At 45.4% G+C, this 23,206-nt stretch overlaps 1 protein-coding gene across 1 annotated transcript; it reads right to left on the reverse strand.

The window, feature by feature from the left end:
- Positions 1–541: 541 nt before the first annotated feature.
- Positions 542–23,103, reverse strand: LOC119878870 (TRAF3-interacting JNK-activating modulator-like). The gene is made up of 16 exons (XM_038589418.1): positions 23,022–23,103; positions 19,193–19,596; positions 17,174–17,318; positions 16,967–17,030; positions 16,684–16,708; positions 16,388–16,417; positions 16,197–16,292; positions 9,774–9,845; positions 7,413–7,553; positions 7,161–7,298; positions 5,812–5,941; positions 5,168–5,230; positions 3,653–3,712; positions 2,425–2,561; positions 1,438–1,551; positions 542–784 (listed from the first exon to the last, which is right to left on the reverse strand). Exons 2-16 carry the CDS (start codon positions 19,535–19,537, stop codon positions 692–694), a joined length of 1,653 nt encoding a protein of 550 aa, XP_038445346.1. The 5' UTR covers positions 19,538–19,596; positions 23,022–23,103; the 3' UTR covers positions 542–691.
- Between the last annotated feature and the right edge of the window lie 103 nt (positions 23,104–23,206).

Consider the following 23,206-nt stretch of genomic DNA (forward strand, 5'->3'; position numbering starts at 1 on the left):
AGTCACGCTCCCAGCAGTGGCTCTCTGACTTTAGTGTTTCTCTCATGTGGATGGTATTCAGAAAATGATCAGTTCTAGCTCAGGGATGACCTCTCAAGTACGAATTCTGAGCATCTTGAGAACAGTAGGGAAAAATGCTGTCATCAGTTGTGCACATTGCCATGGGCAGGGGGAGTAGGTGCTGGTGGCCTTGGTCATACATTTTTGCCATTTCTATACTAGGAAGTCCTCTTGACGTTGCTGAGATATCTGTTGATTTTTTTTTTTTTAATTGGGTAGGCGATAGGAGAAAAGAGATTGTGAAGAAAGGTGGTGGAGGACAAGCAATATACTCTTGTGTGGTGGTTGTAAATATACCTGCCCTAGTGGATAGTGTCTGCCGGAAAGTGGAGGACTGGGTAGGTTTTACTGCATGTTCATATACCACCAACTTAATTGGACTATGGAGACTAGACCAGGATGCTCAAATGTCTTACGTTTATGGATATGACATGTCTTTCAGGGGTAAACTAAGAGTTCCAAGGAACAGAGACAATTAGGTGAAGTTTGTTTATTTTACAGTAGGTTAAAAAAAAATAATAGCAAAGTCAAAAATCTCAGGGAAATCCACACTTTAAAGTATGTAAACCTTCTGAATTTTTCATTAAGTTTCTTGCTTCAGATTTTCACTCATGCAGCTGTCACAAGTGATTCATATCATCAGGCTGTCCTTGTTGGCCAGGAGCACTGCCAGTGCTATAGCAATCATTATCATCAGCATCGAGAGCCACTGGCCATATTGCCTCTGTGAGGGGGTTGAGGAGGGGGTGTTGGGGAGAGAGAAAGAGGCCATGGGTTGTTTAGAGAAGGTACAGGCAAAAATAATCTTCCTTCTTCTCATCCCTGCCCAGTGGAAAGTATTGGGTCAGTAGAGGAGAAAAAGCTGTTTACATCACTGCCCCTCTCACTTGGTCACTTCCTTTGGGATTAAATCACTTTACTGCTGGTCACTGGCTCCTAAGCCAGGATTACTGGCCCGGGGAATCAAACCCAGCAAAGGCCAGATACTTAAATACGATAATAATCAAGGATGGAAAATAATTCAGCAAAATTATATTATTCTCCGTTTGTATTCCTTAGTGCTTTTGCTGTCCTTACTCTTGCCACTAGCTCATAATAGGCTAAAAGAAAAAAACAATAATAGGCTAAAAGAACACCACTTCATGTTTTAGCTAATAGTCTTCCCCTTCAGGTTCAAGAGTTCCATGAAAATTAGGCTTAGATGCATGAGCCAGTGTTTACTGACACTTGCTATACTGTCAAGTATATAAACCAGGCTGAGTGGAACAGGCTGGCCAGAGGTTGGCACAGGCTGATAAATTTTATCTGCAAGATTTGGCCAAAGGAGGAACCGTCCCACCATCATCCAGGACAATACGGGAGGATAGACTCTCTTACTCTGGGAGGCGGCTGTTGGCTCTGGTTCAGCTCTTCTCGACAATGCTGCAGCTTACGTAGGCAGGAGAGATACTCGTCACTGAGGTTGTCTAACTCCGAATGCAGTTCTCTGCACTGGGGGGAGAATACCACCAACGTCATCACCATCAGTTCCTTCTGGGACAGCTCAGATTGGGGAGAGGGCCCCATGTGAGTTACCCCTTCATTCATTTGGAATTTTTACCATCATCCTCCCTTCCCAGCCTTTCTCAGAGATTTCAGTTTGCCTTTTGACTGTCTCACCTACTTTGTCTGGAATGTGTCCATTTAAATGATTATAATGCATATTATAATATGTATTGTACATGTCAGTGCTCTCATGATTGTGTATGTGTAAGTGCTTTGTAGATGGGGGCACCAAAAAATGACGATCTTCTAGCACAGAGGACCTGGGAGTGATCTTAGTAAAAGCATCTTTGCCAGGACCTGGTTGAGTTGCATATGAATACTTCTGGGGATATGTATGTTCCCCAGTATGTAGATGGAAAGGGCTTTGTTAATTAAAAGACACTATATATGTATATATGTGTGTGTGTGTGTGTGTATATATATATATATATATATATATATATAAATAATTAAAATTATATTTGCGTAAAAGACACTATTATGTATATATATATATATATATATATATATATATATATAGTTTTGAGATAACTCTAGGGCAAAGTTTGAGGAAATAATATGTTTATTAAATGTGTTTGAGTTTAGGTTGACTTTACAAAAGGTAACTAGTAAAACCCTGAATAACAGTTGGTATAAATAAAGGAAGGAAAAGATTGACAAATTAGCCCAAAAGTAAAGACATTTTATAAAGGCAAATGAATACCTACTGACATCCAGTCACAATTTAAACTTTGAAATCTTTGCTCTCTGGCTGCCTCCCAGTAGTTTTCCTTACTATTGTGGGATGATCCCCTCACTATCTTGAGGTCACCGTCTCACCTCCTTTTCCTTGGCCTGGAGCTGCAAAGTCTTCTTTTGCAGCTGGTCTCTGAAATCCCATTCTTTCTCCTTCCCTGTACCCTCAGGTTCCACTTCATTATGGGAGGGCTTTGGACTCCACAGAGGCAAAGCCTGATCTAAAAAAGCAGCCAGATTCTCAGTGATAGTGAGGTCCACACCTCCGAGGGAGGGCCTTATCACTGAGAGAACCCTGGAGTGACGGGAAGGGAGGAGAGGGAGCAAGGGAGGACCTGTCCCTGACGAGACTGCACGGAGTAGAATTCTCTCACTTCCTCCCATTGGGACCTTGCTCAATCTTGACACAGAGCTGGAATTTGAGCCCCTTGAGGTCAAGATTGGCATCTTTTCTTTGTATCCCTAGTCCTGTTTAATGGCAGATATTTCTAGAGGATACTTACTAATCCAGTTTCTTTTGTAGTATTTCTGGTGGTAGGTTTGTTTGGTGCTGTTGATATAACTAAGCCCTTTCCCTTCTGTCCTCATTTCAGTCATGAGAATGGCTGTCCTACCCTAGAATTCATCTTCATGGGGTGGCTTAAGGATGGCTTCTGAGCCACGTGGCAGTCTTAGTCTTGGTGAAGAGAGCAGTGAACTAGGAGTTAGAAATTGTGGATTGTTGTCTTAGTGGTGTCCTTAATTCTTATGACCGTAGACTTTCTTTTTCTTATCCATACTATGTGAGTATAATAATTTCTGTCTTATCTTTTACATGGTGATTGATGAGAAAACAAAAGACCTCATGGAACGCATAAGTGAGGGTCTTTCTCCCTGCCCGACCCCCGCCCGTACATGATGAATTCTTCTCAGAGAGCTAAGGCAGAAGACTCTTGAGGGTTAAGAGTGAGGTAACCGTTGCATGCAACACAGTGTGGACTTGGGGAGTTGGATTTGATTCAGAAAGTCAAGTGTAAAAATTGACATTAAATCCTGAGTTCAAAATCAATTTATTGAAATGTTCAACACAGACATATTTTTTGGAGAGAGTAGAAATTCTTTTCACAGTTTATATACTTCTCAGGATAGGAGGCTAACTGGTTAAAGTGTTCTCAAAGCCAATGATCAATCACCAAAAAGCTCCCCTAGATTCCTGCCCTAACAGACTCCTAGAACTGCATGGGACTCCAAGAGGTCATGTGGTCCGTCTCCTGCCTCTAGGTAGGCAAAGAAAGACCACTATCTTAGAATTTGTGGAAGTAAATTTGCTGACCTTTCTTTGTTAAGAGTTTCTCCTGTTCTTGAAGCTGTAAGGATTGATTCTGGAGCAGACCTGCAGGAAAACATAAGGAACTTTTCTATACTAGCATATCTACTGCAAACAGTGTCTTTTCAGAACTTTGCTTCGAAACTTAATTATTCAAAATGTTCTTGTCTGTTATTGGTTGAATAACCACCACCATTCATAGGAAATCCTAACCCCTAGGTCCTCAGAATGTGATCTCATTTGGAGATAGGTTCTTTACACAGGTAATCAAGTATTTTAGGATATTAGAGTTGGCCCTGATTTCATATGACTGATGTCCTCCAAGAAGGGGAAATTTCAACACAGACGTGCATAGATAGAAGACAAGAAGAAACACAGGAAGAAGAAGGCCATCTGCAAGCCAAGGAGAGTGGCCTGGAACAGATTGTATCCTCAAAGCCCTCAGGAGGAATCAACCCTGCCAACACTTTGACCTTGAACTTGTAGCCTCCAGAGCAAAATAAATTTCTGTTAAGTGACCCAGTGTGTGGTATTTTGTTATAAGTACATCATCCTCATATCTCATCCTACTTTGTCTTTACCTTTAAGTCTCTGCTTAAATGTTACCTTAGAAGAAAGACTTCCCCAGATGACTTTGTATGAAATAACAACCGGTTTCCCTTTAACCTGCTTTATTTTTCTCCATAGTAGTTACTGCTACCTGACACGTACTTAGTTATTCACAGAAACTCTGTACTTTATTGTAGAGCTTATTCAGAATGTAAGCTTCCCTAGGGAAGCTGCTGTGTCAGCTTGCTCAGCACTGTATCCTCACCATGTATATCTAAAGTACCTGGCACTTGATAGGGGCTCAACAGATATGTACTGAATAAATAAATGCACGATTTTGACATGGCTCCTTGCCCATTCAGCTTCTGCCCAATAGGTGCTTGGCATCTGCTGGTGGTTGCCTTACTTTTAATATTCATTGTGTGAAATTTCTCTGTAGGGGTGTCCGAGGTTAAGGTGGTGGGCAGCCAGCGGAGATATTAATCAAATCAGGTTCTCTTTTCGGCAATTGCCTACTTCCTTTTTTCTACAAAAACTCCCTCTTTGGCTCCAAAAGGTAGTTTTGAGGCATACATGGCGTGAACTGATTTTCTGAACCATTCCTAAAGACAGAAGTCTATAGGACATATTCACATATGTAATGAATGACAATATATAAAATAACTGCCTTAGAAAACCTACCATTTTTTTTGTTTTGTTTTTGTTTTTGAAATCTGAAAACCAGGGAAATTTGGGCGGATGTCATTAGCACAGAAAGAGAGAAGTTTAAAGAAAAAAAAAACGGCAAATATTAACTTGTGAAGAGCTATGTACATGACCTCACTTTCCAAGAAGGTCTGAAAATGCACAGAGGTAGGGGATATGTCAAAGACAGCCCCAAACCCCTCCACTGGATGCCTTTTGTGGGACAGGAGCCCCAAGAACACCAGAGAGCCAGCTGTGCTACTTTGAGAATTTGGAAAGGGAACTTACCCTGCAGCTGCTGTACTTTGGCCATCAGGGTGAGTTTCTCCTCCTCTGACCTCTTCAGTTGATCTGAAAATGAAATAATGCAAACTGAAATAGACGAACCTAAGACTTAATGAACCTGACACCAGAGAACGAGTTAGTAGGTGCCTCTGATGTCTGTGGCCTCTGATGTGTGTCAAGTGGAAGCTACTCTTCTACTTGTCACAGTACTGGAGAGGTAAATCAGCTCTCGAGGACCTTGGATCTCATTGGCCTCAGCAACCTCAGGTTGAATCAAGAGTTGTGTTTGCATAGGATTTGGTACCTGCCCCCGCCCTGTTGACACACAGGCTGTGATGGGAGACCTTCACTGTCCCTTGTGTTTCAACTGACCTTTCCCTTTCAAATTAGAAATGCAGCTTCGCCACGTGTGACTAAAGTGGGAATGCTGTGACCTGGTTCAGAGGGACTGGCTGGAAAAGCAGGCCGATACTACAAGATTCGCTAGTGCAGCACAATTAATTTTCAGTCCTGGATGATCAAAACAGCCCTGCCTTTCCCTCGAGGTAAAATGAAATCACCAACCCAACCAAAGCCTGAGGCCTTCTCCTCCACCTAGCTTCCTTTCTGGGGCTCTCTCAGCCAGAGGCCTCCGAGGAGCCGGGTACCTTGTAGGTGTTGGGTATCTGAGCTGTCTCTGTCCCCCTGTAGAAGTTCAATCTTGGCCTGTAGTTCCTGGTGCTCATTCTCCAGAAGTTGCAGAGCCTGGTTCATCTGTAGGTCTCTACTGTCTGCTCCCTGTAAGGAGGAGGGCCCGACACAGAAGCAGGTCAGTGCCAGGGTGGAGGTTGGGAACAGATCCCATAGAAGAGGAAAACTAGAATTTCATAGACTGAAGTATTAGGGAAATGGAAACTAGGATTTTTTTTTTTTTCCTGCTGCTCTATTTCTCACATTTTAACAATGCATTAGACTTTTGGATGTTTCACAAGGAACTCGTTTGAGTTAATGCCCAAATTGAAAAATACCAAATCATCACTTTTTAGGTGTCTTCACATTGTCTTTTCATTCTAACACTGCTATTTTTTCTCTCAGATAGGGTCGTTTTTTTTTTGTTTGTTTTTTGTTTTTTGTTTTTCTCAATAAGGTTAAAAAGAAAAAGACCTTTATAAGAGATGTGGTTATTGTGCCCTGGTCAGCTGGGTTTGTTCCTTCGATAAGACTCCCATGCCCTGTCTTATTAATTTGGTTACTCAGGTTTCTGCTTCAATGAAATTATAAAGGTAAATTTTTGATGTGGGTTCTCAAAAATTTCAAACCAAGTAAGTAAAATCTATGAAGAAAAATAGCTAATATATGTGGAGGCTTGTATGTGCCGGGTATTGTGCTACATACTTTGTATGGATTAACTCACTTAATCCTACAACATTCCTATGATATGGGTACTATTAGCCTCCTTTCGGAGATGGGGAAAGTGAGATTTAGATTAGTTAACTTTGACAAGGTAACATGGGTTGGAAATGATGGAACCCTGGAGAATGCCAGGGGTCTACTATAATTGCTTAAAATCATAGTGGCAGGATGTTAGGTAATACCCAGCCTATAAGTAAGCTAGTGATGCTTGTTCCGTGCCAGTAGTAGGCATTTCTGAGCTGGATGCTCTGCTGGGATGGGGTGCAGAGAGTGGGTTGGAGTATGACAGCAATCTGATGAATATTCTAGTCACATCCTTTGCATTTGGATGGTGTCATCCAGTGAACACTTAGTTCATTGGCATGAGCAGTGCAGACATCCTTGCTGAACTCACAATTAGATTTCAGAGCCCAAACAGTGAGTCGGGTACAAAGTGGGTAATGAGTGAGGAACTGAAAGAGTGAGGAACTAAAAACCACATGCTCTCAGGCTGTTTTGGAACCCCCGTCCTAGTGGCAGCTTCTTTCCTTGCTGCTGTCACTGTCCCCAACCCAGGAGCCCTGCCTTCTCTCCCCAAGTCCCCACCCCACCCCGGGCCTGGTACCTGCAATTTAGACTGAAGCACATGGAGTTGGCTCTCCAGCTCTCGGTGCTGGGTCCCCAGTTTCCTCCAGTCCTCCTTCAGAGCTTCATACTGGCTCCTCCACTCTTCACACTTCTGCTCGGCCAGAGCCAGGGACCGCTGAGAGGGTGGTCAAGACAAGAGGAGGGTGCCTTGGGGGTTCCAGGGAGTTGTGCAGCTGCCTTCTATGCTGCCCAGAGCCACCCCGGGGTCCCAGGCCCAGCATCCCCACACCTGTGTGCTTTGCAATTGCTGCTCTGCACTCATTTTCTCCTCCAGCACTTTCTGCAGTGACTCCTTGGCCTTCTGCTCATAGCTGTTTTTCTGGTCTTCCATCTCCAATAACACCTTTTTCATTCCCCAAGGGGAGTATTTCTGTAAATTTGATCCAATCAACAAACATATTGAGCTTCTGTGTGCGAATCCCTGAGCTGGGATACAGAAAGGAAAAGAATTTGGTCCTTGCACTCACCTCCCCTGCCCCCCTGAGCAGAGATAGAAGTAATCTGATGGGTCTTCTTCCAGGCTCAAGGTGGGCAGGGAGAGGGTCCCAGGTGATGAGGAAGGTAAGCACGCATAACAAATAGTGCTCTAGGCATGTTGGGCATTCCCCCAGGCCTTCCAGAGGCACTTCAAATTCAGCATTTCCAAAGCAAAATCGTCTTTCTCAACCTACTTTCTCCTGGGCTGCTGCTTCTCTCAGTGACTAGCATCCTCACCCACTGTCTCCCAAGCCTGAGACCAGGGAGTCATCCTTGATTTCTCTTTCTCCCACTAATCAGTGGTTCATTGAGCATTGTCAAATCAACCTCTTTAACAGTTCCAATCTGTCTCTTCTCCAGACTTTCTGTCAGTTCAGACTCGGACAATATTGTATGGGTCAATTCAATATTTTCTCTATCTTCAAGCCTTGTAGCCAAAGGGTACTTTCTGAAATGTAAATCTAATCACGTAACTCTCTGTTAATCTCTCAGTGACTAAGGAGCAGGTCCAAATTCCTTGGCATGGCTCCTCCTTATAAGCTCAGACTTTGATTCTATGCTACTTCCACCCAAGCTGAATTGCTTATAGATCCCCTAAGCACTGGGCTTTTTGGCCTTTGCCTTTTTCCGTATAGCTTCTGCCTAGAGCATCCTCATCTACCCTTTTCACCTAGTTAACTTCTACTCATGCTCAAGATTCAGTCCAAAGATCACGTAAATTCTGATAAATCTTGACCAATCACTCCCATCCCTCAACTCATTATGGATTAGGTAGCTTTTCTTAAGGTTCACATAGTGTCCCTTGTATGTCTATCTTTTCATTCTATTGACTCTCCATTGTCAATATTGTCCCTTAGGGGATTGTAAACTCCTTCAAGGTAGACAGCATGCTTTAAAAAAATGTGTAGCTTCAGAGATCTGAACAATCCTCAGTACTCTTAATTTTAAAATTCATACATTTGCATTAAAAATTGTCTTGGCTTAACTTAAGAAGTTAAGAGCAGCTTTGCAAATTCCCTTAGGGTCTTCCCCTTCCTATCCTTTTCATCTTTTTGCCTTGTGATTCTGGAGAAGGCAGGCAGCTTTTACTGTCAATTCAGTTATCCCACTGAATAAGCAGTAGTCCAGATGATGCAAATTTAGGGATCAATATGAAATAATTTCCATTTAACTTTGGAATCATCTGAAAATTTGAATTTAAATATCAGTAGATCTTATGTTCTTAAAACTTTCATTAGAAGCCAGATCTAGGAGCTACTGGCTGAGGTCATACATGGGTATGTTCTAGTTAGTGGATTTACCCATACTGGCCAGCTTTACCCCTCACTGAAAATATATAGACTGGTATTTTGGATTAGAAGTCAGTATTTTATGAGCACAGTTGGCATTATTTAGTTCATAAGAGTGACAAAGCAGGCCATACTGAAAAAATAAAAATTGTGGATCAGCAAACCTGTATATAAACTCTGTTCCCGCCTAAGACCAAAACCGTGCAGCCAGGTCCATCTTATCTCCCTAACTTCACATCACCTCATTCTCTTATCTGACACCTCATTCTCTTATCAGAAATCCATCACTTCTCAGGTGTGAAAGCTGATTTCTTTCTATCTCTTGTAATCCAAGACCAGGCTAATGAGTTAACTGAAGATGGATAACAGTGCAATAGAAAACCCAAGAGTGGTAGCCTTTTACTTCTTCCCAGGGATTGCTACTAGACTAAAGTTGCCCATGGAATGGAAATCATTTTGTAAGACTTTATTATAATATCCAACTTATCTATTCAGAGATTGGGACCTATGAAGGTCTATCTGGGTATTGTGAATCTTTACCTAGGGTCTCTCCCTACAGTTCCAGGTATTCCTAAGATTCCCCTGGAACTGGCACAGTACTGATGCTAGGGTTCCTTCTCAGGGTGCAAAGGGAAGAACGCCAGGAAAAAGGGAGAAAAGGATGGGTTAGAGGCCAAAGTGAAAATGGCAAAGACAGAACTGAGTGAGTAGGTATGGGTGCTTTCATCTCTTTCAAGTGTCATTTCTAGAGAGTAGAATCAAGGTTCAAGCATTCTCCTTTAATTCTAGATTCCTGGGCTGAAAGTGTCCTCCCGAATGCTTACCTGGGTACAGGTGTACAGCTGGTTTTCTAAAGATCTCAGTTTGCCCTTCAATTTGTCTTCATTCAGCTGGCCCTGGAGCAAATGGGATGAGTTAATGAGTTTGGGCCAAAATACAGCATGCAGAGTTTTCTTCTGTTTTTCTAGCTTATTGCCTAGAACGTGGTCAGTGTTCAAGCAATGTTTTTGGAACTGAACCCTTTCAGGAGGTAGAGAGGAAGAAAAATGACAAAGGATCTTTTCCAGTTTCTCTGAAACAGGAGAAGGGAGAATCAGACTGTCCTCAGTTCTTCTCTGTACCTTGAGGTTCTCTAGCCAATGTTTCAGGATATCAGATTAGGAGTTCACTTGAAAGAAATCTTCTAAGCTTTCTTTCTTTCTTTCCTCATTACCTCTTTCCCGTGTCTAGGCACTTCTATATTCCTCATCTCTTTATAGCCTTGTACCTGGAGCTTTACTTCTAAAGTATAGGCTGGTAAGACTAAAGAAGTCTCTACATTCCCTTCCTTACTTCCTTTCATGGGCTGAATTGTGCCCTCCCTCCACTGCCTTCACCCCAAGTTTAGATGTTAACATCCTAACTCTCAGCACCTCAGAATGTGACTGTATTTGAAAATAGGGTCTTTAAAGCGATAATTAGGTTGAGGGGAGCCTGAGTGGCTCAGTCTGTTGACTGTCTATTGATTTTGGCTTAGGTTATAATCTTGGGGTCGTGGGATCGAGCCCTGCTTCGGGCTCCCAGCTCCGTATGGAGTCAGCTTGAGATTCTCTCTCTCCCTCTCCCTGCCCCCCTGCCATGCTCTCTTTCCTTCTTTTAGAAAAAAAAAATAATTAAGTTAAAATGAGGTCATTAGGGTGGGCCCTAATCCAATATGACTGGCGTGCTCATAAAAAGAGAACAGAACATCATGTGAAGACAGGAGAAGGCAGCCATCTGCAAGCCAAGGAGAGAGGCCTCAGGAGAAACCAACCCTGTCAACACCTTGCTTTTAGACTTCTAGCTTCCAGAATTATGAGAAAATAAATTTCTGTTGGTTAAGCCACCCAGACTGTGGTATTTTGTTATAGCAGCCCTAACAAACTAGTATCTCCCCTCACTACCTCCCCTTTCCCTCAACACACACACACACACACACACACACACACACACACACACACTGGACTCAAGATGAGAGTGGGGCGCCTGGGTGGCTCAGTTGGTTGAGTGGCTGGCTGCCTTTGGCTCAAGTCATGATCTTGGGGTCCTGCTTAGCCTGGAGTCTGCTTCTCCCTCTCCCTATGCCCCTCCTCCTGCTCATGCTCTCTTGTGTGCACGTGCACACTCTCTCAAATAAATTAAAAATCTTTTTTTTTTTTTTAAAAGTTGAGAAATCCTTTAAGAAAGCAGGAAATGGAGGAGAGCTATCAAGGCAGGGTGTGTGTATTTGGGGAGTAGTCGTGGTGGTGAAGGGGCTTCCCAGAAAGCCACGTTCTGTGTATTCCCAAGCAGGGTGGGTTTGATGCCATCTTGGACATTCCAGGAAGGATGCTAATCTCAAGGGTGAGGGTGGAGAGGGCAAGCTGGAAGAGGCTTATCTGTTTCTCAATTTTTCAGTATTTCAGCCTAGTAGCTAACTACCTCTTCGCTGCTCTGTACTTTCCTCCACCTGTAATTGTCTCCCTTTTTCCCAGGGCAGGGCTTTGTTCTTCCAGTCTGACGGAAGGTTGTGTGTACGAGGGGGTTGGGGAGCGGGTGCCATCAATGAGAGCTGGTTTCCCAGAGGAAAGGCCATGGGTCTCTAGCAAGAACCGATTTCCATATCCTTTCTCTGGCTTTTCCAACCAGGCCCTGTGAGATGCTTGTGAGGTCTAGAAATGACATTTCTCTCAGTGCCTAAGATGCCATGTCCCCTCTCAGTCAGGCGGCTTGGGTGTTTGGAACCCTCATTATGCTTCTGGTCTACCGTGGCCTGGGTGCAGAGGAGAGGACTCTGTTTTGAGGTCTGTCCCCTTCAATGAGTTTCAGGGCACCTGGGGGAGGCAGGAAGTGGTATCTCACAGCTCCTGTTTTGATCTTGTTTGGCTGATTCTTCTAAACCTTGGGAGCCAGAGGGCGCCCCCACCCTTTCTGCTTCCTGTATTACTCAGCTGGGCTTTGCAAAAGCAAAAAGCTTTGCCAAAAAATTTTTCAAAGTGCCTCCTGCTATTAATGTTTTTCATAATGTCTCGTGTGAGAGCTGAGAGTCCAACTGGATTTGGCATCGCCAGTAACCACAGGGCTTTGGGACAGATAAAAGAGATGGACAAAGACTTCCATTGTTTTGGGCTTGGGACTAACTGGTAAAGGGCTGCCTTCCCCTGAATGGCGGGTTCACTGTCAATCCACGGGTCCTGAACTCAACTTCTGCACCCCCATTTCCTGGTTCAGATCTCTACATTTTCCTTGTGCCTAAACTCCTTGCTATGGCACAGTGTAATCAAACCCACCGAGTTTAAGGTTTATCTGGCTGTGGTTTGAGAAGAAAGCAGACCAGCCCAAAGCAATATCCTTATATTTTCCCCTGTCTCTTACCCTTTTTTTGGGTGATTCCTCACTCCTCCCTTACTATGGTCTTAATCCAGTATCTTGGCCCTCCCAACTATTTTTGTATTTTAGCCGTACCCCAGATTACTTTTCCATTCACAATGCAACAGAAGACAGTTCAGGATAGCCCCTTCAGTGGGGATGAAGGACCACCCAAGTCTGGGGCTTAAAAAAAAATCTCCTCCACAGCTCCACCTTCCCAGACTCCCTGAGGCAGGGAAGAAAGTTGTAGCCAAGTTGTTGCAAATGAGGCATGTAGTTTCCTGGTGTGAGCCCCAGCCCCCCACGCCCCCCTCTCCCGTCATGAAGCCCAGTGGTGCAGTATGTGGGAAGAAGCACTCTTTACAGGCCTACAGTGGACCGTTTTTTGGCAATCGCCGCCCCCCGCCCCAGCCTGGGAGCCCCAGGGCTCAGAGAGCAGAGCACCCCCCCTCCCCCAGCTGGAAAAGGGAGCAAGGTGGAGGCTGTACACACCTGGTGCTGGTCTGAGGGCTTCAGCTCCTGCTTCTGCTTGGCTTTCCCCAGCCTCTGATCTGTTCTCCAGAAACACTACCACCTCACCACAGAAGCACCAGCCCACAGCTCATCTCTGCTCTAGCAGAGGTTGATTGAGGCTTGCAGCCAATCCCCCGCTGGGCTGTCATCTCAAAAATCTCGTTTCCACTTTACAGAACTTAAAACCCAAGTGTGCCCTGCCTCGGTTTTTGAATTGCCCAACACTGAGAGCTTGCTTTCTCTTATTACCCGAATTGTTTCTGCTCTGGAGTCCCCGCAGGGCCCTAGGCCGCATCATATTATCTAATAGGCCCAGAGTCAGCTTTGAGGAGGAAGCAATGGAGGGACCTCATTCTTGGGGTTCTCACAGAGCTTGTGGTGAGCTTCCCTGCATGTGAAGTTGGAAACTCAAATCATGGGGGCCAAATGGAAAAAACAGAGGCCTGAACTGGGCTGAACGCCAGCCCCCGTTTTGGTCACATTCTTCTCAATTAGTTTTCCCAGGACCACAGTCTCGGGCTGTCCTTCCATGGAAGTTGAGGCTTCCATGGCAGGAGTAGAGGGTTGCTTTATTTTGTTTTGGGGGAAACAAGACCTCTTAACTGAAAAATCTGACTATTTCTGTTAAAAACAGGAAGCTGTGGGGGGGAGGGGGTTGGTGGAAAGGAGGAAGAAAAGAAGGGTGAGTATAGGGAGGGGTGGGAAGACGGGAGGGAGAAAACCACAAGCAGAGGAACCGAGGCTCTCATGCCCCTTGTGGCGTGAAACTGCCTCCAGAGGTGACCTTGGAAATGTCTCCCATTTCCGCCAAGCTTGCTATGACTCGCTTGGGATGTCAACACAGCTCTGGCCACTTCCCCACCCACCCAGAGCCAGGGTCCTGATTGTTGTCAGAGAACATTTCAAAGCACAGATCTGATCATTCATTTTCGACTTAGTTCCTCAGCGATTTCAGCGTGTATGCTGCCAAAGTGACCACAGCTCCACAGCTATTGACTGAGCTCTTCGTGAGGATGGGCCAAACATTGCTAAGTGTAGGACTTTAAACCCAAATACAGAGTCCTCCCATTGCTACCCTGCTGATGGCCTGGAGCAGTGTTTCTCGAACTGGGAGTAGCATGTATTCTCCGGGATCTGTGATCCTTTCATTTAGGAAAGAGTCTCTACATTATTTTAAGGTTGAGATACCCTGTCCATCTGAAAAAGGTTAAGCTTCATAATTCCAGAGACCCATCTGAAGCCCTTTCTGGTCTTATCTTTGGAACTCCTCTGACATGATGCCGTCATTTCAGCCACACTCGGCTATACCCAATTGTTTGTGAGACAGAGGCCTATAAGCATTCTGATTCCTTTACCTTAAACAGCCTTTCCTTTCTGCTTTTTCTTCCCCATCATCATTCCTACTTCTGTAACCAGTAAACGACGCATCCTTCCTGACCCAACTCAAGTGGTCCCTTTCCTTTGAAGCCTACCCTGTTCCACTTTGGGCCGAGTAATTATTTGCTTCTCTCTCCTCCGTGTCACGTTTTAGAAACCACTGTTACAGCTTCATCACACCGTACATCTCTCTCTTCCTGGCTGATATGTGAGCTCCTCAAGAGCAAGAACCCTACTTCTTTTTGTCCCCATAGCACAGGGCTCAGCACATAGTTGCAACTTATCAGATGTCTGTTGAATAAATGAGTGAGATGATCTCAAATTAGTTCAGCACCGGAAACCACCTGGCATGCACAGCTGTCTGTCCCAGGCTCCTGCTCGGCTGATGAAAACAACTTCCTTGACAATCAGGACCCCTGAACGTAGACACTAAATCCCGTAGAATGCCACGTGAGGAAGGAGGACTGCGCTTAGGAAGTCTCTTTTATATCACCATTAACTTCTCAGTTTTGTTTTAAACCCTCCCAGCCCATCTCTCTGTCTAAATATGAACCATCTATGCCGCAGGGTTAGATGTTCATGGAGGCCCGTGAGGTCATGCATTCTTTTTTGGACCAGGCACTTTATGCTCCAGTGGCGTAGCTCCCTGAACATCTAAGGGATCTCACTCTGGGGGTCTAAGGACCCCTGAGAGTCCCCGAGACCCTTTCACAGGTTCTATGAGGTCTTTTCTCTCCCAACTATGTATCTGTGTGAGGCTGGATTTTCCTCCATACGCTTCAACCAAAACAATGTATTATAGCAGATGGAAATACGAGAATCTTCTGTTCAGACTTTAAAAAGATTTGCCAAAGTGTAAAATAGTGTTACTCCTCTCATGATTTTTTTGGAAAATAAACTTATTTTTCATAAAAGTATGTCATTTAGGTTCGCATGTAGTGGGTTTACTACTGTATTTTAAAATTTACACACATTTTAAGTTTCCTGTTTTCATTTCTAATATGGTAAATCCTGATGTGGTAAATACAAAACATTCTTTGGGGTTTTCAGTAAACTTTTTGAAGAGTATAAAGCAGTCTTCAGATTAAAGTGTTGTTGGAGACCCATTGCATTAGACTATATTATGCCTCTAGGTCTTTGTCTGTGCTGTATCCCCAGCCTAGAATATAGTTTCTGCTTCCACGTTAGTCTGGAAAATACTTCCATAACTAAATATTTCCTTGGTTTTCCTCTTCTCTGGAGTCATTCCTTCCATCTTATATATACTATTATATACTGAAAACATTTCTCTTATTTCGTTTGTCATATCTCTGCATTGTTTAGGCATCTGCCTCCCTGACAAAACCACAAGCTTTCTAAAAGCAGGAACTCTAACTAATTAATATCTCATGATTTCCAGTGCTCAGTACGGAGAACATGATCTATAAATATTTGTTGAATGAATGGACTAAAATAAGGAGGCCTGAGTTTTAGTTCCAATTCTGCCTCTAACTAGCAATGTGACTTTGGGCAAGTCACTTGACCTCTCTGACACTCAGTTTCCTTGTTGGTGAAATGGGAAAACTTAGACTACATGATCTTTCAGGTCCCTTCTCACTTTGACATTGATATCTAAGCTGAATAGTAGGTGCATGATGGCTCAGAGTTAATATTGGTATGAATCCCATACAAAAAGAGTTGACATTCACCATAGTCAATAACGGCAAATGTATTGGGATCATCCTTCTTTTCTTCCAACAAATTGAAAAATGGCAATTCTTGCCTGTTTTGGTTCTGAGTCTTCCCTGGGTGTGGAGCAACATGAGCCCAGCTAATGATTCTGGATTTAGCTGAGCTCTTCCATATATTTACTGTGGCATGTTTGACCTTTAGATCTTAGCACCTCCTACCTCGCCTCTTCAGTAGTGAGAAAACCCCTTCTCTTGCGGGTGGTGTGTAAAGAAGAGTAAGAGCCCACAAGCTTTGTTCAAACAAAGATTTCATTCCCTTACCTTCCAAGAGCTGTCAGAGGCCCTTATCAGAGTGGACAGTAGGTCTTGGAGAATGACCATTTTTTGTTTTAGAACCAGCTCCCTCTGTAGGGCCTCCTGGGGGGGCAAAAATGCAAGAAGGCATGATTAATCTGGATGAGAAGAGAGCAAATGGGTGAAGGAGCTGAGGGGAGAGTTCACATGTTACTTACTTTGAGGTACTCAGAAAGCTGGATGATTTCCTAGAGAGAAAGAAAAAGGGTATTCAAGAAGACTCTAGGTCCCCTGAAATTCTTGAACATGCAACGAGAGCCGAGACTGGCTTGTGTCAAGTAACTTTTCTTCCTTGACTCAGACAGAGTCCCTCCAGGTCCTCCTGTCTGTGCTCATCCAGGAAGAAAGTGCCCCTCCATCCCAGCTGTGTTTACCATAGAATTCCAGTATGTCAGAGCTTAGAGGAGCTGAGATACCCTTTGAGTCAACCCCTTCAACGCGAGGATTTTCTTACCTTATCTAGAACTGCAACTCCATAAGGAGAGAAGAAAATAAAAACAGAAATGACACTCGATCAAAGAAACAAGCACATCAGGAGATGGCGGGTGGATTCCTTCTCTGATCTCTTCTGAAGAGCCAATAGGGTGGGGAAGGCCTTCCTTTCTCTCAACTAAGGTGGATGTGGAAGTTTGCTGTGTTCCTTCTCCACATACTGGGTGAGGATTCAAGCAAAGCTTAGAAGAGAGGAGTGGATGGTATGGAAGGAAGCTGGGGGCAAGGACATGGAAGGTACTCACTTGGTCTGCTGACTGGCATCATTCTTAATTGCTGGCTGGGCTGTTTCTGCCTTTGTCTGGGTGCCTGAGTGATAGAGGATAAGGTGATTCAGAACCCATGGAGGAGGAAGTGGGAAGGCACAGGGACTCTCCACTGTCAGCAAGCTGAGCCTGCTGTGGCCAGATTCTCTGCAGGCCCCAGTGAGGTGGGGGAGGCTCTGCTCTTACCACGGTGGTGTTTGGGTGGTTTTTTGGCGGGATAATCCTTCAGTGAAAGGTCCTCAGCCTGGGAGGGCTGGCTGGCCAAATCCCTCCAGGGGCCTGAGGGAAGGTGATGCTGGCTTGGAAAGACCTCAGAGCTGGTCCCTGACACCTGGAAAACAAGTAGGGGATGCGGAAAGCCTAGAGCCTCTTAGAGCATCATTCTCCAGCTGACCGCAGAAAAGTGAACCAGTGATCAAGTTTCAGGTCCAGAAAACCAAGGTAACCCATTCAAAACTTAAAAACTACAAAGTTGTCCCTGCTCCTGGCCTTCCTCAGCTGTGGGAGGAATGGTCCTTCCCATGCCAGGCAAATGGGGAGCTGGGCTTATCTCTCCTTACTTTCTCTAGAACCCCTGACTTATCTTATTTGGTTTCAGCCACCTATGCTGCCAGCATGGTGATGTGGAAAGAGAACTGGCCTGAGAGTGAAGGCATCTAGGGTCAGACCCTGCCTTTTCTACTAGGTCTCATCTCCTATCTGTGCAATGAGTCTGTGTGATGTAGATGATCTCTGAGGTCCCTTCCATGTTTGAGAGGTGGCTTCCTTCCTCTCAGTCATGGCTGGAATACTGCTGAGGTTTTGTGAGAAGACAGTAGAGCAGGAATGTGTAGGGAGGGGTATAGTAGTAGTTGTCACAATCTAGTCGGCTCTTTTTATATATTCTTCATGCAAACTCAAAAATTCTATGGTTGTAACAGAACACCAAAAGGCTAAGGGGTGCCTGTGGTATCCAATCATGCAGACCGACTCGAGCTCAGTAAAACTTCGATAACTGACAGGCTTAGGCAAAGTTCTTTAGTTAAATGTGTTTTTGCACTTTTTTCTCCTTAAAAAAATTCTTTTTAAACAAAAAGCATTCAGAAGTCTTCTCGCCTTAGAAGGTAAACAGTTGGTTTTATTTTACAATCGGGCTCAAGGATCGTTTTTCTGAGCAGCACCTTCTATTACTGATAACAGATCCACTAATTAAGAAGCCCGACTGAGGGATCCCTGGGTGGTGCAGCGGTTTGGCGCCTGCCTTTGGCCCAGGGCGCGATCCTGGAGACCCGGGATCGAATCCCACATCAGGCTCCCGGTGCATGGAGCCTGCTTCTCCCTCTGCCTGTGTCTCTGCCTCTCTCTCTCTCTCTCTCTCTCTGTGACTATCATAAATAAATAAAAATTAAAAAAAAAAAAAAAAAAAAAAAAAAAAGAAGCCCGACTGAACTTCTACTCTGGGTGCGGAACCAGGCCAGGCACTTCCAGGGAATACAGCGGACCCATCCCTGCTGTCAGCATACTCATAACATGGGTAGGAAGACACAGATGGTTTGCTGGCTTAGATCCTCTCAGCACACCCTGATTTTTGCCAGCACTGCTCCTTCCCAGGCCAGAACGATGGGTTCTCTAAGTATTATTACACAATCTTAGAGGATTTATAACCTCATAAGGACCACAGAGTGCAGAGGTGGCCTGGAGAAGCCAGGGAAAGCTTACTGGACCAGACAAGACCTTCGCTGCATGAATTTAGTACAAACGGAATGGTCCAAGTAACAGAGAAAAGGTAGGTGGGTACAATAGTCTCACAGAAGAGGAGAGGAGAGGGTGTGTGTGTGTGTACTCCTGAGAGTATCAAGAAGATAGGCCTGTGTACCTGGCACACAGTAAGCACTCAGTATTTGTTGTGATGGTGATGAGAAGAAATGCTCTAGAACATATGTATAGACTGCCTAAATTTGAACTGATAACTAAGAATTAGCAATGGGATTGCTTTTACGTTTTTTTTCTTCCTTAAAAGGCCAGTGCAAAAACAACAAAAAAGAGCTAAACAAACAAAAACCCAAACAACAAAAACCTCTGAATGAGTAAGTGGGTAAGGGAGATGCTCTATGACTGAGGAAGAAGGAGCTTAATTTAAATCACTTTTTGGTGAGTCTGAGCCCAATCATCTGCCTTAGTACCCCTGCCTCCATCCAGAGTAGCGTGTCCCTTGACATGACCCACCTGCTGCCGGGGGGAAGAGATCCTGTTGGCCCAAGACAAGGGTTCCTTGAGGTCAGTTGGCTGGCCTGGCCTCCTGGAGGGACCTCGCTCCTTGGCCCTGGGGCTCTGGGCCTTGCCTGTCTCCTCCACCTCCAGGTCCCTCCTCCTGAAGAACTCCCGTTGTCGTGCACTCTGGAGCTGCTCTCTCTGCTGGGTCCTCAGTGCCTTCCCCACCCGGCGGCAAGTGGTCACATTGGGGCGGCAACGACGGCTCTCACGGATTTCCTGCCGGCGTTCACACTTGGCCTCATAGCTCTCAGCCCCCCGGGCCAAGCCAGGGGAAGGCCTGGGGTCTGGGCTGATCATGATGACCTCCTGAGCACCTGTTGTGCTTGGCTTCCAGTTCCTGGAATAGCTGCCTGGGTCTGCCAAATGCCAAGAGGGAGGAGAAGGGGAGGGGTCAGGAGATGGGCAGAAAAATGACTATCTCCCTGGACCAGGGGGCAGAAATAGCACAATGTCTCAGTTGAAAACTGAGGAGGTGATGGTGTTGAACTTGGAGCAGGACTCCTAGGTCCAGGCTCCATACTAATTTTTGCTTTCCTCTGGCCTACGTTCCCCCTCTGCAAAGTGGGAAGATCTCTTTGCACTGCCACTCTTCCTTGATCTCACCTTCCTTGATCTCACCCTGTTTCTAAGTCAGGGGAACCTGAGAAACGATTGATAAAAATTGTCAGGAGCATATAGCATTTTGGATGGCAGATAGGGATGTGTTCATTTTCCAGAGACTTCTAGAGAACAGGTAAACTGGCTCTCTCTTCTCCAATCTAAAAGGAAGGCCCGCATCTTTCCTGCTCTCTTGACCCAAGCTGAAATAGCTGAGTGACTCTTTTCTCAAGGCCTGGAATAATAACCAGACCCCCCCCCCCCCAAAATTGGGGCCAGTCCTGTGACTACCACCCACTGCTGTCTTCTTAACCCTTAGCAACTAGCTTCTGAGCCCAGACCTGGGCATGGTTTAGGAGGAAAAGCTCACACTAATTCCTCCGGTCATGGAGTCCTGACGTTGGTCCATTGGTATCCACTCCTGTCCCAGGATTGGGATCTGACCCTCAGGAGCACATCAACTCAAACCAATATTGGCTGAGTACCTGCCATCTGTGCAGTGTTGACTGAAACCCATTTCACAGCTTCTAGCTCAATAACACTCCAAGCTAAAGGTTTCATGTTTTAGAATCTCCTCCCTGCTAGGGCTACGTAGGCTGCTAGGTCTGCTCTCCTTAGCCCAAATACAAATCATACCATCAAAACCAGCAACCACATGAATGATACCTCAATAAGGCTATTATAAACAAATGAAAAAAATGAAACAGTAACCACAAGTCCCCAGGGAACCAGGCGTGGTGTAGAAGCCGTACTTGCTGCCTGTTTAGATAATCTTACCTGGTATTCACATAACCCCAACTCTAACTTCTTCTTCTTTCTCTATGCTTTCTCCCTCTTTCCCATTCTCCCTCACCTACCTTCTGCAAATTTGTTTGGGGCTGGATGTGGCTGAGCCAGATCCTGAACACAGGAAATTCTGTGCCCTGTTTCCACTGACCATTGGAGCTAGCCCAGTGGAGGACGAAGGAAGAGGGACTCCCCCTTCCAGCTTCTGTTTCTCCTTTCTGTCCTACAATGTCACTACCCACTGCCCACAGAACCTCGTTCCTGGATAGGTCAGAAAGGGCATCTCAGCTTCATTGACCAGCAAGTAATTGCCAGCTCTGGCCCCTTGAGTTTATTTATAGGCCAAACAGACTCAACAGGTAGCAGCCTTTTTGTCCTTTCATTGGAACTTTGCTGCCCATCTGGCTCAGTCCAGAATTCTCTGCAGGATTCCTGCTATCTCTCTGATCAGACCACTCATTCCCTGGGGTCATTTGTGGGTGGGGCAATCTTACTCCAGGAGAGGGGTCCTATAAGGTCAAGCCAGGCATGCTCTCAAAGAGGCTTAGTGGGGGATACTCTGGTATGGGGCAGTGCAGACCCCAGGCAGAACTGTGAGGCTGCAGGGTACTTGGGTGACTCAGTGGCTGAAAGTCTGCCTTTGGCTCAGGTCATGATGCCGGGGTCCTGGGATCGAGTCCTGCATCAGGTTCCCTGTAGGGAGCCTGCTTCTCCCCCTGCCTGTGTCTCTGACTCTCTCTGTGGTCTCTCATGAATAAATAAATAAAATCTTAAAAAGAAAGAAGAAGAAAAGAAAGAAAGAAAGAAAGAAAGAAAGAAAGAACAAAGAAAGAAAGAAAAGAAAGAAAGAAAGAAAGAAAGAAAGAAAAGAAAGAAAGAAAAAAAAGAGAAAGAAAGAAAGAAAGAAAGAAAGAAAGAAGAAAGAAAGAAAGAAAAGAAGAAAGAAGAAAAGAAAGAAAGAAAGAAGGAAACTGTTGATGTTGTGGATGCTTGTTCTCTACTCCATCCCTGGGAGGTAGATGATGCATCCCCCCCTTTCTTTAGGCTTTTCTCCTCATTCTACTCTGTTACGGTTCCCTGACTTCCCACCTGCCACTTCTGTTATTTAAAAACAGAACAGGATGCAAAAGACCCATTCATATGAGTTGTAAATGACTGAATGGAGGAGACTCGGGATTATTACAGGTGAATCCCATGTCCAGAATCTACCCTTCTAGGAGCCTAAGCCGTAGCTCCTGGCTAATTCTACCTTAGATGGGGGGAAGCGGAGAGAGCCCTCGCTCCTGGCTGTGTGGGTTCATATCCTGGCTCTGTCATCTACTACCTTTTTTGCTTTTAAGTGCCTCTAAGCCTTAGTTTTTTTCATTTATAAAACGAGACCCCAACCTCCCTTGTAAGTTTATAAGAATTAAAGGAAGAAAACGCACATCAAGCATCTGGCACATACACACACAATAAATGTCAGCTTTTTTACAATACTGAAGTAGGATTATTACTACCCCTGGTCTTGCTGATCTTCGGCTACCAAAGACTTGGTGCTGTTAAGCCCAAGCCTTCAGCTGGACCAGCACCCCCAAGATCAAGAATGCCTCATCCTTCTGTTCCCCACCCTTTTCTGTTACTACACGGAGAGGATGTGGCCTCATGTGGATCGTATTTACTGCTTCGGTTCGTCTGACCTCTGGATGTGGGCTACAAGGACTTGTCCTTGAGCTGGACACAACCGCCATGTCAAATAGGCCCGGCAGAAAAGCAAAGAAGAGGTGGGGAGAAGAGCCGGTGTCCAGCCTGTCTGCATCCCACCATTAAAACGTGGGCCCCAGGTAATCCTAGGGCTTTGTAGAGGGGGCAAAGCCTGTGATTATGGAGAATCCTCCTACCTTCCTGAGGGGGGAAAAGCGCCGTGGGGGAGGAGATGGAGCCTGAGATGAGGTCTCCCCAGACTGCCTGACCCTGGCCAGTGCACCAGTCTGCAAGACACATGCCAGTGGCTTTGCTCTGCTTCCTAAGGGGCAAACACTGGGACCTGTTGCCCAAGTGGGGACTTGCCGTCCAAAGGGCTCCTTACAGAAGGGAGCATTCGCAGACCCCCAGGGCCTGACACCCGGTAGGATTAGGTGCACACAGCTGAGTGGAATCACATCCAGCTTTCGGGGGTGTCTTGACTGTTCTGATTTGCTTCAACACAAGAAGCCATGTGGCATGGTTGACTGACAGGGATGGGCTGTAGAAGAAAAGGGAACTAGTCCCTGTGTGGTTCAAAGAAAGGTCACTGGGCCACTGCCCCAGGCTTTCTGGCAGCTGGCAGCATGACAGGGCCCATTTGAGCTTGGGGAGGAGGGGTGATCTTGGCTCAGGGCGTAGTGGCCTCAGGGAGAGGTCAGGGTGCTGCCCTCACCTGACAGTGGTTTGTCGCTGCCTTTCCAAGTCTGCTCCTACTTCCTGGCTGTGTGTGCAATGAATGTCTTCCTGTATAGGTCCTGGCCGTCCTGGTGCAGAGCTCCCAGTGTGAGCCCAGGAGAGAAGGGCCGGCAGGCACCTGGGCTGTGGAAAGGCAGCTTATTGTTTTGGGGACTCCTGCTT

This window comes from Canis lupus, unplaced genomic scaffold (assembly GCF_011100685.1).
Source record: "Canis lupus familiaris isolate Mischka breed German Shepherd unplaced genomic scaffold, alternate assembly UU_Cfam_GSD_1.0 chrUn_S2017H2216, whole genome shotgun sequence".
Classification (NCBI taxonomy): Eukaryota; Metazoa; Chordata; class Mammalia; order Carnivora; family Canidae; genus Canis; species Canis lupus.